Below are 20,040 nucleotides of genomic sequence, written 5' to 3'. Positions count from 1 at the left end.
AGATTACATAACAGAGCAAAGAATCTGCAAAAGAAAGAGCCATAGTAGGAGGTAAACATTGGCTTAAATCCAATACAGAAAGACCCAACTGCGTGCCCAAGCCACGTGCCAGCGGTGCCCAGCTGGAGTCAGAGTTGTGTCCAAGCAATAATTGTCTCTGACCCGAGTATCGATAACTAATGCTTAAGTAGTCGTTCAGCTATGACTGGCAGGAGGGACTCTGTCATGATCTACTCAACTAATTGCATTGACAATTCGCGCACCGCTCGGTGCCATTTTCAAACAATTGACGTCAGAATCGATACTTGTGGGTCGGTCGGTCGACTGGTCGACACAAAGCAGCAAGTGAGTGCTCGGCTCGTATCCTAAGCCATAATGGTTTGAGCCAGTTATGTGCTAATTAGACGTGGCACTGACGCTAAGGCCTGCCGCTGCGTGTCTATCGCTTGATCTGTAATTTATACCCAACTAGAGATGGGCTAGTGACAGAAAAGTAGGACACGAAAGGGAAAGGAAAAAGGTTGGACTGAAAGCTAAAAGGAAGATGGAAAATGGTGTCAGGTGTGTGTTGGGTTATCGATGGACAGCGATTACTAGAGCCTGCAATTGCTCTTTGATCATTTATCGATACATATCTGCTGCTACGATAATCATATTACTTCATATCCCATCCCTAGCCTAGCCATTAAATAACCACCAACTGGACTTTGTCACACAGCAGGGGGGGGCTGACGTCATCCATTATACAAAGTGAAATTGCGTCACAAAGTGCAGTCACTCAACGCCCAGAAACCAGATGATGATCTCTGTTCTTTTTTGTGCTCGTAATGCAAACAGCTAAACACGTTTTACATAAGACGAGTGTACAGAGATTTCTTTAGAATTAAAGACATTTGATTCTGGTTTTGTTTTACCCTTTTGTGGAGGTCGCCGACTCTCCACACAGTTCGTTTGAAGTGCAAGACAAAAAACTCTGCTGGGAAAGGTAGTCTGTAATGCAATGAGCTAATATTTCAGTGGATGAGCGAGAGGGTGACCTCATCGCAGTCGTTCCCTTCTCCCTCTCTCTATCTCTCTGTGTGAGTCATTAATGCCACAATTTGCGAGAAAAGTTAACTGCAATTAGAGTTCCATTACAGACACATTCAGAGGAAACAAAGTTTCCCCGAATCGAACGTTGTTTTTCCACCTTCAAGGTTGCAATGCATTCGAGTGGGTGGCTTGGGCTGGCTTGGGGTTTTTTCTATGAGAGGAGTTTCTGCCCAAAAAGCCATAGCCAAGCCATCGCCTGGTTGTGCTAGGTTATAACTTGTTTGCCCTGCACCACACCCTCTCCCCCAACAGTCGCAACAGTCTCGACCGGACCAGACATTCAACATTTTCCAGCTAGACTACGAATACGACGACGACTACGACCAGATAGCCTTTAGTTTAACTTTGCAATTGTCGTTCAAGTTGCTTGATGTTTTTTTCTGTTTTTCGTACGTGCATTGCTGCTGCTGCAGCTCCAAAAGTGGGTCAGTTTTATCGCCAATACACACATATATGTACATATGTGTGCGTACATATGCACGATGTAGTTGATTTTTCATTTGCTGTTGCCAAGCGAACTCAATTTTCTTAAAATACAAACGAAAAATGCGAAAGCATTGAATTCCTCTGCGACTGTTGGCAGTAAAAGTGCGCTGTGAGCTGAATTCTCTTGCGAAGTTATTGAATGTATAACTTTCTGCGGTTGTTATCACAAAGTGCTCTTTACTGTCGTCACATGCGGTTCTACTACTAAAATGAAGACTGAGCTGTGAGCTTGATGCACACGTTGAGTTCTTGCGGTGGTTATCATAAAGTGCACTGTAGTTAACTGACCGCTGCTGGCAGGGAAAGTGCTCTGTGAACTGATGCACTTGTGGAGTACCTACGGTTGTTATGGCAAAAGTGCATTGTCGCTCGAGGCGGCGACTGCTAGTAGAAAGAAAAGTGCGCTGTAAACTGATGCACATGTGGAGTGATTGCGGCTGTTGCGACAAAAGTGCTCTGTCGCTAGAATAGAAATTGTGCGATGAGCTGATTCACCTGTAGAGTTCTTGCACAGAGACTGCGGCCGTTGTGACAAAAGTGCACTGTCATGAGATACACATAATTGCCAAAGCTTCTTGCCTACGGTTGTTACGGCAAAAAGTGCACTGTCTGCTGCGGCTGTTATTTGCTTATGAGACAAAAGTGCCCTGTGGAGGTATGTCTTTCTAGATGCTTCGATGGCAGAATGCCGTTGCTTCTGCATCTTTACTGCTGTTGTTTACGCAAGAGTGTGGTGTGATCGCAGTCTTTTCGTAAACGGTTGTTGTTTTAAGCTTTTTAAAAGTGCGCTGTGCATTTGGCTCTGCAAGTTCTAGAAATGCACGCACGTGGCTTGGCCAAAAGTGCGCTGTGATTACTGTGGATTACTTTTCCCTGCTTATAGCGGTTTTAGCATGCTCTCTCTTTCTCTCTCTCTCCCCATTAAAGCACTCGAATTCGTATGAGAGTAGATAGATAGACACTCCTACACTTGTGGGAATTCATATAGGCATATCGGAACTAGGAGTCTGGCGCACTTGTGAGAATATATGTTTGCGGTCTTATCTGTACACCTTGGGGAATTAAAAGTATTGTTAATCAACACATTTTCAAATACCCTGGGGCTTCCGCTTATCTTGCCACATTGCAAAATATCAATTCGATTATTAAAGAGGGGAGGGTACACAGGGAATTTGCCACATTTGATTTCTGTCATTAATTACCTTGTGAGAAATTCCGCTTCATTCAACGTTTAATTAGCCAACAATTATGCGGCCAAACGACTTTTGCTTAATATTAAATTTAATGAGGCAGATTTTCATCAAATTCGAAGACAATTTATCATCTTGCTTTGTCTTGTATTTGTATTTTCTTGCTTTTCCTCTTTCTCTGCGCTTTGACAAGCTGCTTCCTGTGTTGGCTGCCTACAATTTTAAACGAAAATGCGGAACTTTAAAGGCACGGCAAAAATGCCTGCCTAATGGCTGCCAAAAAAGTGTTTTCTAATCAACAAAACACTTTGACTTTCAAAATCCAAAGTTTTCACTGAGTCGCTGGCAATAAATATTAAACCGAAACCCGTTTGGACATTAAATAAAATAAATAGTAGTCGTCTGTCTTGGGTGAATCCCCCCCGTCTTCAGAGCAGTCAATGTGATATATTGAGGCTTCAGATACTTTGCCGATTGACCTTTTGTGCCATATCCGTTGAACTCCAGCCACAATCTTCCGTCTTTGTTCTCTCTCTTACGCTCGTTTGCCGCTCGCCCGCCGCTCTACACACAATCATTAAAAAAGTATTTTGTTGAAATGCAGGAAGCAAAACAAAAGCTCAACGTATTCTTAATCGCTTTTAATTTTGCAACCGTGTGCTGTGCCGATGATAAATCAGGCAAGACAAAAGGCGATCAAGAATCCAGCCCAAAGCCCGTAAATAAACCTTGCAAAAGTGTTTTCAACTTTTTGGATGTTGTTGTTGTTGTTGTGTGTCCTAGACCTTCTTCTGCTTTTGCCGGGTTGACCTTTGGGAACGTCCATTATTTTTTGTGGGCGTGTCTATGAAAATTTCTCTCTGCTTCAGGGCAAACAATTATGTTTTGTGGCCCATGGCCTCTCTACGCCGTTTGCCGTATGCCGTGCCACTTTGCACAACAACTGAATATGTCAATCAACTGTCCCAAATGTCCCACTGTCCAGCTGTCACTGTACTCTGAACGCTGCTGAATTTTCGTCCATACTTTGCCAATTTTTGTGGTTTGTTGAACGTTTCTCCAAGTTGGTTGCCAAGCCAAATTATTCACTCACGCAAAATTGCTTTAAAATAACACACACCACCGCATAATTTGTTTAAAATAAAACACAACAAAAAATCTTTCAAAAATTGAGAAAATTGAGAACTGACAAAAACAGTTGCTGACCTAATTAACTTTTTGGCCATACAACAAGCTACACCCAAAACAAAATGAACTAAATATATATTCAGAATGTTGTATGTATTTTTGCCACAGTTTTAGCATTTGCAATTATTTATATTGTTATTTTTGTGTATTTTAGGTAATTTATTATTGTGTATACAAATGGTGGCAGCAATTTGTCTGGGTTACGTTGTTTGATTCGTTTGATTGTTCGCTGGGCTGTTCGTGGCAGCACTTGCTTTCTAATTGGGTTAGTGACATCACAGGCCGAGTTGGAAACCAGTTTACCAGTCGGTGGAGTTGGAAGTTGATTAAGTCCAACTTGAAATGGCAGCTCACACCTGATGGATTTAACAAATGCTTGAAGGGGTGTTGGTGCGGGCGGTATAAAATCAAAGTGGGGTAAAACCGATAAGATAATTTTGGGTTTACTTGTGGATAATTTGGGTTTACTCGAAGTCAAGGATTGCCACATATTTTGTGATGAATTGGTGTCTGCAATCACAGATTATAGCGACTGCAAGAGATCAAAGTTGCAGAGTTGTGAGGTTTATTCAGTAGTCAATCATAAACAATCATTTGTTGATAGATTTTAGACACTTTAATCTCTCCTAAAAGTCACAAGTTAAAGATACTAATTCACACTTAAAAGTAGTGCCTGCTAAATGTACATTTTATACATTTCTCGCTCTATTCTCGTTCTCCTTCGTACTCCACATATTTCTCATTTGCTTTTGCCATTCCATAGCCAGTCTTCTATTATGCATTTTCCAGTCACATATTTAGCATAATTTCAAGTGCGTTTCGTTCTCCAATTTATTATAAAGGAGACTAGGTCCAAGGCATGTCGTCAAATGCATTCACTGATCGATGTGAGCGCGCGAGACCCAGTCCCCAGAGTCACGACTTGTATGGGAGGGAGTCTGCTTTTGGAGACCTGTTCGACCACTTGCAAACAATCCGAATTGAACCGCACAGATCTGATCTCAACTGATCTGAATCTGATCACGGGCGGAGCTGAGCGAGTGCGTGGCGTGGCGTGGCATGGCGCGCGCGTTGGCACTTGGCCGAGACACACCTACCCGCCGGTTGGGCTGTGATTTAAATTTGGCCATGATCGAACACCAACACAAAAAACGCGTTTGTGCCCCGCACCCCAAGCCATATGTAGTATTTGTTTGCTGGTTGGTTTTAGCAGTGATACAAAAACTCATCGTACATTTTTAAAAAGCGATTTTGCAATTGATGATTAATGTCGTCTTGGGTCGCTCGGTCGTTCGCTTGTTTGTTTCAGCCGCCTGTTTGCTTGGGCTTGTTTATTTTGCTGGCTGCCTTTGCCTTTGCCTTTGTCTTTGGTTTATTTTTGGGCCTTTTGCATTTTAATTGACACCAATATGTCATTCGAGGCAGCGAGCGAGCGGCCTGAAAGCGACATGGCAAATTTTAGGCCCCCACACACACACATTTGAAAGTTTTCCTCTTGGTCTACGAAAACAAAACGATCATAAATATATCAAAGAGAGCTTTAATGGGGTTTATATACTATACATATGTATGTGTATGTATGTATGTGTATGTATATATGTGTGTGTGTGCTGTGTGTGTGTGTGTGTGTGTAAAATGCTTTTGCTTCCGCATTATAACTAAACGAGACACATAGAAACGATTGAGAAACATTTGTTTGTCTTTCATTTAGTTTCTTTGACAAAACAGAGGAGCATGACTGGGGGAATGGCTTCTAGAAATTCTATGGCATATATAAATTTGTTTCGATTGAGACTTTGGATTCAATAAATAATGATTTGGATATGAATGGAACAGTACAGAGAGACTCCAGACAGCCAGCAAGCAGAAGATCATACACTGCGAATCATCTATTTTGTATTAGAATATAAAAATTGCAAATCTTCCGTACACCAAAAATTGAGAACATTTTTAAACGCCTTAGAACAATCGCTTAGCGCATCTCCCGCCTCTAGCAAATATTATTCGTACACATTCCCAGAAATATAATTTTCTCGCTGACAGTTTAATGTGTCTAAGAAAATATTCGACTATATTTTGTTTACTCATTTTTGACACTCTTCATTCTGCTTCTTCTCTTTGCAGGTAAGCAAAACAACAAAATCAAATGGAAAATATATCGTAAGAAAATGAAAACAACACATTGTTGTTGTGGTCCGTAAGTCAATCGGTTAACCATAACCATCTGGTATATGGTAGTTGAAATTGTTCCACAAACCGCCCAACCCAACCCGTTCAATGAATTTCAATCAAAACATGAAGGCAGAAAAATTCCACAAATAAGTTTTATTAGAATGGAAATTACTTTGACAAGTTTGAAAAGTTCCAGGGGATGGATCGGATCAACGAGAGAGTGAGCTTTTGTTGTTGTTTATTTTTTGCCAAAAATAGAACAAATGAAAACAGAATTGGGGACCGCCTCTCAGCGTTCTTGCTCTATTTTTATTATTTTATGCTCCCCTATGTTTCTCCTCTTCGTTGGCAAAACAAAATAATTAAACTATTTCGCGTTAGGGCGTAGAGAACCCAAAACAGAAATCAGCCGCAAATATCATGATATCATGGGGATCAGAAAAGAGCAGCAGCTTTGATGACCGAACTCGATACTCTTTCAGCTTTTTGGGCAAGGGAATGAAGACAAAACTTAACGAACAGATTTTGGTTTTAAAAAATAATTATAAATATAATTGCTAATAGTTCTGATGTAGCCCAAACTTGTAAAAATGATTGGAGGTGTTGCAAAGCTCTCCACAAAATAATGTTACCCTTCCCCCTAGGGTTAGGGTATACCGAACAGTGCGAATGCGAATGTGAATGTAAAAGGGAAGAGGGCAGAACCCCAGCCAGACCAGAGCCTGCTCTTTCGGTTGTCTGTCATTCGGGGCCCAGAACACTAAACAGTAAACACACAAAAATCGAATGATACGAAGCAACACACACAGACACTCAGGGAGAGGGAGGGGTGGAGTGGAGCTCTATAAAATAGTGTTATTGTGAGTGCTGCCCGCCTCGATTGGCCTTGAATAATTCATGATTATTTGTGGGCATTTGTGTGTGTTGTTGTTTCTTTTCTTCTTTTTCGCTTTCCAGTTTTAATTTTTGGTTAATTGTTGATGCGCGGGGCTCTCTTCGTTTTGTTGTGAGTTCTTCTTTTTTCCTCGATCATTCCGCTTTGGTCTGCTCATTTGTTTACCAAGTTTTCGGTCCCTTATATTGTTGTGGGAAAATGTGAACGAGAGGGGGGAGATAAAAGACTTTGATTTGTTTGCACAATTTTTGATGTGTTCGAGGAAGAGTTCTTATGATTGGGGGAAGGAATTTGCTGCGTAAGTGGGTTATAAGATACAATGTTCGATTGAAATAAAACTTAAAATACATTTAATTACTCTTTGGACAACCTTAAACATTTTTTTGTTTATCCACAAAAGTTTCCAATTAGTTTGATATTTCAGGAATTTGTTTTTCGCGTGTCCTTAACCTAAAATTGTTCGCCAATTGTCGAAAAGTAATTTTTTGTTGTCAATTAAAGTATCGACCAACAGAAATGGTCTCAAGGATACCAAAGGCAGCAACAAATTCAACAACAAAATTCTCAGCAAAATTCAATGAAATTTTTGTGCAAAATAAAAGTAGCAGGCAAAAAATTCAGGTCAAGATGAAAGTCTATTCAACTGAAATTGAAAATGTCTAAAAATAAATCACAAGCACAAGCAAGAGAGATACATCTTTGTGTATCCAAAGATATCGCCACGAGCAAAGGATTTCCACATAGATTTTGTAGCTGGGACCTTGAACGGGGGAATCCAAAACATTTGTCACCGGGTAAAAAGTTAATTGGTGCCACACGTGCCGAGCCGAGCCGTGCCGCCTCCACGCGGTTGAATACTCGAAGATATTTTTACAACTAATTTGCGCATTCGAATGCAATTAGCAGGCGGTTCTACCTGGGGTACTACCTGTGCCAGAAGCTGCCATAAAACGATTTAATGTCTCCGGCACAGCATTTGCAGCAGAAGGCCCAAAAACCGAGGCCCACATGCAGTGCCAGGCCTCTTGTCTGACGTTTTAATTGCAGTGTGCCTGGCCTGCCGTCTTACATTCGTGTCTCGCCTCTAGCATTTAATGGCCTGTAAGATGCTATTTTGGGATGTGGTCATGAGGCTACTTCTGAGACGGGAGTCGCGGTCAGTCAGCAGGGGGATTTACGACAGCCAAAAGGGCTTTAACAGTCATCAAAAAGTCAGCCTTACACTCCAAGGGCTATTGTTGAGGGAAGGACTGTAACAATAGACAACATTTAAATCATCTCAGTCATTGCATTGTCTTCGCTGAAACTCTCTCCTCTCTTAGACACTCCTTAGAGGCAGTCATTAGTCATTATAATGAACCCTAAATCCGCTCCAGACTCGGCAGAAATCCACAAAAAGTAAACCAGAAGAAGAACTTGTTCTACTTTAGCCACAACCAAGAAACAGATACGTGCACCGAAGGAAACTTCACTCAATGTCCAAGCAGATCCACTTTCGTTTTGTTTGCTTAACCGTTTTCTTTTTGGCAATATCTACCGCTAGAATATATAATATTTCCCTGCGCATTCAGTCTCTGTTTGTTCTCAGCTCATTTCGGGGCTGTCGATCGTCATTCCCATGAAATATATTTCGCTTCACACAAAATATTTGCCATAATCAGAAGGAGGCAAACAGATGGACAAATGGACAGCTGCACACAATACATATTGATATAGCGTGTTCCTTTCAAGGTGTTTCCCTTGGCCAGAATGCCACACACAAAAAAGGCGCTTATCATCTCTCATTTATGTTTTATATTGAAAACGGAACTACAGCGCGAACAGCTCAGCTCTTATCAACAAATAAAAGCTAATCTAGGCAGAACAAAACTTGTTCTAAGCAGAATTGAGGAGAACGAAGACGCTTTGTGTTCATATTTTGATTTTTATTCAATTTTTGTTTGCTGACGCAGACTTGCCTGCTGCCTGCCTGTCGCCCTGCTGCTAAATGATCCCCGGACAAGCGACAATTGAAATTCATTGACGGCAAATCGAACAAAAATCAAGAACAAAATTTCTCAAATTGCTGCGCGACTCAAACACAGCTGAGGGGCGCTGTGGATGTGGATGGAGGGGTGTGTGGGGTGGGGTGCGCCACTATCAGCTACTTTTCATCTCTGCTGTGTTGTGGTCTGTTATCAGTTTGCCTTTTTGTCTAGCTGAGCGGCTGCTTATCAGCGTCAGAGCTCATCCCACTCATCTTCAACGTGATTCGCGTGTCCAAAGGCAAATAGAGCAGAGATAGACTTGGGATTAGGGCAAACATTGTCAGCAAATGTTACAAAAGGGAGGTACAATTAGAGGGAGAAGAAGGTGAGTCTAAGGTGAACCCCAGGGAACTCTCTGTGTGATGTATGATTCTTTCTTGCTTTGATGGTTTTTTGTATTAATGCTTGACTCGAGCTGCACAGGCGAAGGAGGCCAAAGAGAAACCACCGAGAGTTACAAAATGCAACAACTTACATGCGTGTGCATGATTTGTGTGTAATATCCTTTTCTCGCCAAACCATAGCAGCTAGATAGTTTTCCGATAGATAGTTTCCCTCCACCTATCTATCTGTGCATTTTTTCGGCTGGCGCGTGTTGACTTTCAGCTGACACGTGGACAGGGGAGCGGGCAGGAGAAAGAGGAACCAACTCTGACTAAACAGACTCTCCCCAGTGTCTCTATCTCTCTCTTATCAATTTGTGTAGACGTAATTTTTCTAATTGTATCCAACAGATACTGCTACAAATCAACACAGATAGTTTTTCTGCTACAATATTGTATAAGGAAATCACTAATCAAAACATATTCTCTGTCGATTGTCCAAAGAAATGCGAAACAATTTCTTAACGAGCTCAATAAGTTGTGTTTATTGGGAAAATATTCCCGCTGTATTGTACGGTATATTGTGGATGGAAATCTGGCAAAGGGAAACCTCTCAAGAATCGCTGTTGAAATGAAAATTTAAGAAACCATTTGGGAAACAAGATTCTCAAGTGATTGGAAATGAAGAGAAAATTATAGATTTTCTTGCATTTGAGAAAGAACTTGTCGAACTGAAGTTTAATCTTAATGTTTCAATCGATTGGGCAATAGCTGATGAGAAATGTTTCTCCTACCTTTGCCTATTCAAAATACTTTTATGAATCCCAAATTTCCACTACGATCTTGAGGATCATCCTCTATAGATTTCAAGCTCTCCAACTGCCAGTTCCTCAAACTTTTGTTACATGAATTGTTACCCAAATGCTCTCCATGAGCTTCATAACAATTCATAATAATTTTCCACTGGCCAGCCAGCTGTTGCTTCCCTCTCTCTTTCTCTTTCTCTCCCTCTCTCTGTCTATCTCTATGACTCAATAGAAAACACTTGTAAATTTCCACAGCAGTCTGGGGAGACCTTTTCCTGGGGTTGTTTTTTGTTTTGTGGCACACCTTTTGACTAACATTGTGCCGGAGACTTACGGAGACTGCCTGACGGCGGCTAACCCCACCCCCCTGAGTACCGCCCCTCACCCAATCCCACCCCATTTATAGGCATGTTTTGAGTACTTGTAAAGTCGGACAACCTGTCAAGATGCCTTAGTTTTTGTTGTGCCCTGATAACCCTATCTTATCAACATAATTCAAGCGAGCGGAACGAAACCGAATTAAATCTAAGCCCAAAGTCCAGTTAAAGTGATGGAAAATGCTTGGAAAAAACTGCAGCACGACAAGTGAATTTCCCCTCTGCTGTGAAGCTCCTCCTGTCTCCTCCTCTTCGATCTTACAATTTGGCGACACGCGCCGCCAAGTGATTCCGAATTAATTTGCGTGTGTTGCGTGTGAGAAATACTTTTTATCATCCCACACGACGACCACAAAACAACAGCCACCACACCCCACCTCAACCCACCTCAACACACCCACCACCACCACGACAATGCACCACACACACGGACAGCTGGGGTGGGGCCACGTGTTGGGGGCGTGAAATGCAAAAGCAGTCAACAGAGGAAACATTCACAACGTAAAATGGGAATGCTGTAATTTTCCACAGATGTCTTGGCACAGGGTTCCCTGCGCTTTATTTTCTATATTTTCTATTTTGAATTTGTTCAAATATTTTATAACTTTTCTTTCCGCCTTGTGTACGGTATTTATTACGTCGGTGAAGGGGTTGACTAGGCGACGAAAATACTGTTTGTTTCTTTGTGCTGTGGTCCCAGTGGTCAGGGCATTACAAAACATCCAAAGCTCCCCTCTCACACATCACTCAGTGGACAGCCAGCACCCCCCTTGCCGTTCTGTTCAATTTTTATTGATTGCCAGACGCGGCGACGATTTGGAAATGTTTCATTTGTTGATTCCAAATGCACACACGAAAACTAATACACACACATAGCACACGCACACATCTCTGACAAAGAATATTCATTGTTTTTGTGTGGCATTTGAATGAGAATATTGTTTATGCATGCAATCCACACTGAAATGCAATGCAAAATGCCATCCAAAAGCTGCAAACTGCTGAAACATTTGACACGAGCCACAGACATGTGTTGGCTGTGAGAGAGAAATTGTGTGAGGGATTGGCTGAACCAGTAAGAGCTGGTATTCTGTGCTGTATGATGTGTATGATACATTTTAGGAGCCTGCTGATAATATTAAAAAGGTACCTCAGTTCCCAATTAAACCTCAACAACGTCTGGGAATTCCTTAAGTAACTCATACTTATTGCATCTGCTGGAGGTAGGAGAGCTCTCAACCATCTGAATTGAGAGGCTTTCAAGTGCCCCTACTCAGTGTGTATTTTCAGTTGTTTACACAGTCGGCGCTTTTCACTCGACACCCACTCCGCCGCCACAGCTCCCTCCAACACTTCACGCCGCCATCCCATATCTGCGCGCCCATCTACGCAGTTTGCGTTTCAATTAGGAGAACACTTCCCTCTGCTCTCTCCACCCCTAAAAACTATTGAGTATTTATTTGCATAAAATGTGCATGTAATTGCCTGCTGCCGCTGCTGCTACACCCATTAAATTATTGTTTTCTTGCCATGCATTATTATATTTCATTTTTGATTTTCAATGCGGATGTTTTTTTCGGTGTCCATTTTTGAACAATTTGTTGTTGATGAGTGAGAGACGAGGCGTCTGCCGGCTTTTGTGCCCGTATACTAGATCGAGATCTGTGGATTGACTGGAAATGCTTCCCTCAACATGCGCGTGAAATCGATATGTTCCGTGTGTGGGGATTTTTGTTTTGTTTTGGCAGCTCGATTTGTTTTGCAAAATTTTGCTGCTTTGCTCTGCCCAAAAAGCCCTTGAATTGTGTATAGTTTGTCAATGCCAAAATCGGAACAATTGAAGCTCATACAAAAGCCGTGTTGGAGTTGTACAATTTTCCACATTTTCCCCCAAACAAACCCCCAGAACGATTTTGGACCGAAATGCAATGCGCAAAAAGGTGAGAAAACTCACCCTTTCCCCATAGGAACACACACACATACACAGCCATGGAAAACCACCGCGTGGCAAGCGAAAAGTATCTATAAGAACGCCACAGAACGGCAGCCCCTACCCCAAAAAGAGCGAGAGAGTGTGCGAATGAGTGTGAGGGGAGCGAGTGAAAAAACAAAAGTGTCGTAAAGTTTTTGCGTCGCAGCTTGAACATAATAAAAGTCAGAGAAAAGAAGAGAAAAAGCACAAAAAAAGCATCACGCACGGGCTTTTATTTTTTAAATAATAAAAAACCGGCTGCTGTTTTTTTAGCCAGTACAAAAATTCACTCAAACATTTTGGCAAATACAAAAGTGATCCAATATATGCGTAGATATAGTGGGTATGTGGAGGGGCATGTGGGGTAAAAATTGATGGGAAAACACGGCACAAGAGTCTCGACTCGAGTCCGAGGCGCGCGTCAAAACAAACAGAGAGTCGGAGCGGTGTCAAAGCGAAGGCAAAATGCTTATAGATACGACGAACGGACGGCATGGCATGCACGATGAACGGCAGATACATGCACACGCACCGACACAGCTGTGACAGATACACAGCAGCAGTAAAGAGAGGAGAGAGTGTTCGTGTGAGAGAGCGCACTCTCTCTTTGCGCATGCGTGCTCTCTTGCTGCGGCGCTGGCCATTTTGATATAAAGTCTCCGCTACTCGCGAGTAGACTTGGAGTCGCCAAAAAACCTCGCTACACGCCACATCGCAAACGCAAACCAAAAGAAATAATTAAATATATATTGCTTGAACAATCTATAAGTACATGTTACAGTAGCAGCAATTATTTGTGTTTTAAATAAAAGCCAACCAAGAGACTTGTGAATTATATTAATTCCAAACCTAAACCAAACCACGCAACAACAAAAAGCGAATTGAAACAAAAAGCTTCGGCTCTCGCACGAAAAGAAGAAAAAGCTCTGCGCCGGTCTCGTAAATCAGTCTGAAAAGCTAAGCAGCCGATTCAGTTATTGCTAAACTTTTGCCACACAAACAAGCCCAAAAAAGGAGAGCTGAAAAGAAACCAGAAGAATATTCCAAAGTGAAGTGCTGAAAAATATCAAAAAAATACAACAACCCCAAAAAACACTCTTAGCTGTGATCCAAAGACCAAACAAAAAAGAAAAACCTGAAATTTTGTGCCAGTGCAAGTGCAAGGGAGAAAAATCTCCACTTTCCATAAAAACCAAATAGAAAATCTATAAAGACACAGACCAAAAGCCAAAAAAAATATGATGGGCACAATGTCGCTGCGCCAGCCCGAGAACTGGCTCTATGAGGTCTGGCAGAAGGGCTACGACAGCCCCTGCTATGTGATGGTGCCCAATGCAAAAGTATGTATAACTAGAGACAGCCCTTCCCCCCGTACCAAATCCCAACCCCTCTCTTTCACCTGGTCTCCAACTGAGACTAGATGCAATTTTATTGATTTTTTCCCACCGCATCCATTTGGGCTGTCAGAGGCTGTGTGGCATTTTTCTGGCAATATTTCAATGTCAAAAAAATGGGGGAAAAATGTGCCCGTCACTTGTCTGAGGAATTACTTTAGCTAAAGTGCAAAAAATAATGTGATATTCAAAGTGAAATTTCAATCATTTCATCATTTTCCAAATCCTTTGTTCTTTTGATGACAAAAGAAGGCATCATCAGCAGGGTTCGCGTTTCGTTTCGGCTCGGCTCGGTTCCTGTACCTAAAAAAAAGGACCCCCGACAAGTGTACACCACAAGAAACGAAAATCCGACAAAAAAGTACAAAAAACCTCAGCCTCAGGGCCTCTCGTTGGCTCTTCCGCCATGTTTGTTTGAGAAAAATGCAACCAACAAAAAATACAATCAAAACGAGAAAGAAAACTGAGAACTGCATGAGATTTGGAGAGAAGAGATACCCACAAGAGGCAGTGGGTAGGGGAGAAGAGAAGTAGAAGCGCGTGACCTGACCCCAAGACCGAACCCAACCCGGTTCTCCAGTATACAGACAAGACACACTCTGTTTGAGGGTATGAGTAGGAGTGCAGCACTCCATGTAGGTATGCGTGCACGTGTGTGTATAATTAGCATTGCTTCAGAGCGAAAGAACGAGACAGAGAGAGCGAGGAAGAGCGAGATTACTTCTCAAGTGCCTCTCCTACCTCCGTTACCTGTCCAGCGGTTAACTTTATCTCTGTCAACAAATTCAGCGCAATGCCAGGGTTTATCTTCAGGGGGATTGTCTGAAAACTGATAAGAAGCTGAAAGAATAGAAGAACGAGCCATAAATTGTGCAAAGTAAATTGATAAAAGATGCAGGGAATGGCAGGGGCACAGTTGGCATCTAGACTTTAATCTCATCAATAAAACAATATATAAAAATAATAGAAAGACAAGAGCAAAAATCAAGTCATAAATCACGCAAATTATACAACAGCAAAACAAAGATCTAGAAATAAAATGCTTAAAATGATAAAGAAAAGAAAAGCAAACATGCAGACACACCTGCGATGTCTGGGGACTTGCGACTGGAGGCACTATATGTACCTACACCGTACATACATATGTATGTAGATCTGTCTGTCTGTCCGTATATGCCATGTATTTATTTTGTTATTTTGCCTTTCTGTTTTGCTGGCTTTTTTGCACCTCATTGTTAACAGCAAAACCCGAGCAGAACCAAAGCAGTATTAACCGGTTTGCGTTTGTTTAATGCGGTTGCTGCTATTTATTGTTTTTTTGTGATTTGCACCGAATTATGCCTCCAACTTTTATCAAATTTTTGCTTGTCTCTCGCTGACTTCTAATTTTGGTAATGCCGAGTCTTTTTTTTATTAATGAGTGTACCCGTGTCTAAAAATAAAAGTGGTTATTTTTATAAAAATTATTTATTAGCAGCGAAAAAAACGTGCAGAATACTCGGTATAATTTTCTCATTGCTCTTTGGTATTTTTTTTGTTTGATTTTATTTTTTCTTGGCCGTGGTGCCAAACCATGCTCCGAGAACATGCGACGGCTTTCCATGCCTCATGCTCATGGTGCCCCATGCCTGCCCTGTTCGGGGTGTGTGGGGATATATTATATATTACCGCGTATCGTGTAGAATGTGAGAAAGTATGACTAATGAGTGCAGCATACGAAAAGCGTAGGAAACAAACGCGCGACGAGTTCACAGTTGTTCAATTAATGGACTTCTACCCTGCCAATGGGTATTATTATAGAAAGCAGGAGCTGATCTCTACAGCTCTTTCAACGCTTTTTGCAGGGCATCTGCAGCTGCGGCTTGCTGTGTTTCTTTTTATGGGGATCTGCTAAATATTTATCATAATGACGTGCCGTGTTTTGGGCCTGACGTACTTATGAGCTGATTATATAGCCTTATCCTTTGGTTGATTGCTTCTTTCTTTTGAGATTTTTATATGCTGACGACCGACGACGCACAGCACTTTTATTTTGTACGTTCGACAGAAATCAGGCCACAACAACAAGAAAATGTCGAAAGAAATTGTTGAAAGTGAAGACGACGACGACGACGAAAGCATCCAAGCGGGCAGCACAGCCAGAGGCTGACTATTTATAGAGATTTTCTGCTGTTGGTTGCATGGTGGGGAGCCCAAAGAGAGTGTGCAAAGAAAACTCTTTCATGAAACGGAACTAGAGAAATGTCAACGACTGTGTGTGTAAAGGGAGAGAGAGAGCCGAGAGCCTCTTTCCCACATTCCGCCTATTGACATTTCCCATAAAAAATGGTACCTGAACACGTGCCTCTAAATGCGCCTGCAGAAAGCGAATGTACCACAGACATGGCTCTCTCTCTCTCTGCAATTATTCTAGAAAAAGTGACTTTGCCTGCTGCATTGCACGCGTTTTCCTTTTAGCTTGTGGCTACTCTTTAATAGGTTTATTAAATTTTTACAAGGTGCAGTCAGGGCAATGGCGAGGGCGATGGCTCAGGTGTGCTGCTATGCGGCAGCCATGATGTTGTGGTCAGGGTCTGTGTTTTTGGTGACGTGTTCCGGCTGCCTGGCATTGACAATGAAACGAGCAAGAACATATTTGATTCTTTTTGGGTGGTGGTGGCAGGGGGAAGCATTTACATTTACACAACAAACAGAACAAAATACCCGCAAGAGGAAACACGCCACATTGAGCAAATCAAACATTGGTTGGCAACAGTAAAAGAGCGAAATGCGATTTATGAATGGAGGGCGACAAGAACAGAATGAAAAGGGTAGACAATGCACACAAAATGTTAACCAACAGAAAGCTGTGGGAAATCCGAATGTATTGCAGTAACAGTGGTAGCATAACAGCAGCAGTGTTAACTAACAGCTGGCTGAAATGAGTCAGAAAATCAGGTGTCGTACAAATAACAGAGTGTCTGGTCTCCTAGCTACAGTAATCTTTAGGTAAATATTTCTTCTATGCGTCAGAGCTTCTATCAGTACATTAAATAGAGATAAAACTAAGATAATATTACCACAAATTACTGAGATATCATAACAAACAAAATACTAATCAAATACTTCTCTTTTGCTTGTGCTTTTCCAGGATCTGGTCAAATCGCATCTCATGATCGCCGTGCGCGAGGAGGTTGAGGTCCTAAAGGAACGCATCTCCGAGCTAATGGACAAGATCAATAAGTTGGAGCTGGAGAATAACATCCTCAAGTCGAACATACCGCAGGAGACGCTGCAGCAGCTGCAAATGCAGTTGCAGATTGCCGGCACACAGCAACCGGCGGCAGTGGGCGCCCCACCGGCCACACCGGCCATTCAGGCACCACCTGCAGTCGTTGCTGGCGCTGGTCAGGCAGCAGTGGTGGCAGCGGTGGGAGCAGCAGCTACCAGCCCCGCAACGGCAGCAGCACCCACAACCATTCCCAATGGCAGCGCTGAGAATGGCGGCAGCGTCATTGTCGATGCAGTGGCAGCGGTGGAGCAGCAGGCAGCGGCGGCGGCAGCGGCAGCGGCGTCTGTGCAGACAGCGACGCCCGTGAACACAAACGGCCCCATGTCCTAGGCTGTTGGTGTTTAGTCTTAGTTTTTCTCTCCTGGAACGTAACATGGCCGTGGCGTACACAGACCCGGCCACTGGAATGTGGGAAGAATAACCGTAATGTAAGCTCAACTTTGTCTCCTTGTCGAATGCCTAGCGTCGCCGCAGCCTGCGGCAGCACACGGACCGAACAAGAGGGAGAGAGCGAAGCGAAGCGCAGAGCAGTGCAGGACAGCAACAAATAACAGTAACAGCAATAGCAACAGCAACAGCAACAACAGCAAACCCATTTAACAGTTTGCAAATGAAAAGTATTAATTAAGAGCGAATGTTGTCTGGCCTGTCGGTTGCTGGCTGTTCCTGTAAACGCTGCGCAGCCGCTGTTTTGTTAATTTTCTCGATTGTGATATTTGTTTAACACACCACCACACATACACACCAACACACACACCATTTAAGCAATTCATACACATACAGACACAACACACACACATAGACTGCACGTTAACAGTGGTTGCGGCTGCGTGCTGTTAACGTTTGCTGTTAAGCTTAACAGAAGACGATGAAGAAGAAGAATTACAGCTAGTTTTTAAAAAAGAGGCGCTGCTGCGCGTAGACATGATTTTTTTGTCCACCATTTTTGTTTGATTATCTTTTATCCTTGTTTTACCGTTTGTTTCCATGTTATTAACGCTACCAATAAAACGTGAAAAAAAATCGCCCAATATAAAAATACCATACCCATGTAGAATGTATACTATGATGTACATGGCCCCAAAATAATACTTGCAGAAAGTAAAATTTTAGCCAAAAAACCAGCAGCAAAAGTAAAACAAAACAAAACGCAAATCAATAAACTGTAAAAGAGAGTGCTTGGGAAATGCAGAAAAGGAATAGGAAGATGAAGGAGTAGGAGGCGATGAATAATGAATGGAAAATGTAAAGAAAAATATGTGATAATTTGCATTGTGCAGTCAGAGACATAAGATGTAAATTGTAAAAAAGTGCGAAGAAGAAACAAGAGAGGAGCGAGAAAGTAAAAATTCAAATTTCCAAACAATATTTAAAAATGATAATACAAAAAGCCAGCTGCTATTTTTATAATTTACATTTAAAACCTTACTTTTATTGTAAAAAAAAAAACAAACAAAACAAACCACTCAACAAATATTAACTTAATCATAATTATGCATGTTTCAAATTTAAAAAAACAAAAAACGAATGCAAAAACACGTAGAAAATTGTCGTAGTTTTAGAATATTTTCAAGATATATTTTTAAAAACAAAAAATTGTAAAACTATTCGCAAAACCAAACAAACACGAAAGCTTATCACAATTGTTTGTTCAAAAACTCTTAATCAATCAACAATCAATAACTGTAAATATTGTGTAAAACCTAACTAAAATTGAGAACAAAACGAAAGAGAAACAAAGCAAAACAAAAACTTCTAAAGTGCGAAAGATATTGAGGATCTTGAGGATATTGAGAAAAAGCAAGGAAAACAAAAACCCGCAAAAACCAACAAAACAAAAATGCAAAAAAGTTAAATTTTAATAAGAGAAGAAAGTGAAAAGGTCGTCCTATTTTTGTTATAATTATTTAGTTGATAACTTTGCATTAATCTTCACTTCAAAAGATGCCTCGATGTTTATACAAAAATCTGTTATAGGATTTTATTTTCCCATTCGTTTGTCGTTTTCCCACCTCGCACTCGAAGGCCACAAGACTCCCCTACCACAAGAAGATGAAAGATGAAGAATTTTTTGCTGCAGCACTATAGATAGAAGTGCCCAAGTGTTCCGTTCGTATCCGCCCCGTAGAAGCCAAGTTTTGATGTGCCAGAACGCACTCACTCATTTGGGGCTCACAAGGCATGGCAGAACAGCCTGCCCTAGCCCCAGCCACACCACACTCAATGCAACCTGCGGAGACTCAAATTGTCTAAGGTTTGCGTGGCAAGCGAAAAGAAAAGAAAAGAAAAGCTAGAGAAAGAATGGTGGAAAGAAACCATCCAAAATGCAAGTGAAACAAGAAATGTTGTGAAACCAAATAAATACTCTCATTGAAGTGCTCAAAACTAGCGTTCTACCCTGGCGGACACAAAGGACGGACAGCATACACTACCCTACCCAAGAAAACACCATAGTAATTCTGTTCAAAGTATTTTTCCCATGATTTTTATTTTTATTTTGAATTCATGTCTAGTTTTGCTCCTATGATTTCTACATTTTAAGTCTCTTTTTAAGCTTAACTATTAATTTATTAATTAGTTTGTAAGTGCAGCCACAATTGCAAATAAATTAAACAAAACGATACAACAAAATCAACTGCAAAAACACCTATAATTAAAATAAAGGAAAACAAATAAAATAAAACTATACTGAAAACCAAATGAAGTACGGAGTGGCTTCTCTTGTCTTCTCATATTGGATGGCTGTCAATGCTAGCTTACTTTTGGATATCCAGAGGCCACTTGGACTTAGGAAATTTAAGGAAGTCTTCTGAAATATGAATTTAAATGGAACTGGCCTGCATTGTG

General features: G+C 41.5%; 1 protein-coding gene across 4 annotated transcripts in view; it reads left to right on the top strand.

The window, feature by feature from the left end:
- The window catches only part of LOC117901779 (protein bunched, class 1/class 3/D/E isoforms-like), a 48,655-nt gene extending 29,193 nt beyond the window's left edge, over window positions 1–19,462 (top strand). For 3 of the 4 annotated variants that reach the window (XM_034812684.1, XM_034812686.1, XM_034812685.1), the window contains exon 3: window positions 17,053–19,462. In XM_034812684.1, coding sequence (XP_034668575.1) covers window positions 17,053–17,523 — 471 coding nt within the window. In that variant the 3' untranslated portion in view covers window positions 17,524–19,462. Of the gene's footprint in view, window positions 1–13,201; window positions 13,869–17,052 lie in introns of those variants that run through there. The other variant, XM_034812687.1, reaches the window with a different exon arrangement.
- Window positions 19,463–20,040: the final 578 nt, after the last annotated feature.

Source organism: Drosophila subobscura, chromosome U (genome assembly GCF_008121235.1).
Source record: "Drosophila subobscura isolate 14011-0131.10 chromosome U, UCBerk_Dsub_1.0, whole genome shotgun sequence".
Classification (NCBI taxonomy): domain Eukaryota; kingdom Metazoa; phylum Arthropoda; class Insecta; order Diptera; family Drosophilidae; genus Drosophila; species Drosophila subobscura.
The sequence above is the reverse complement of the archived record's forward strand: the minus strand, read 5'-3'. Positions and strand labels throughout refer to the sequence as shown.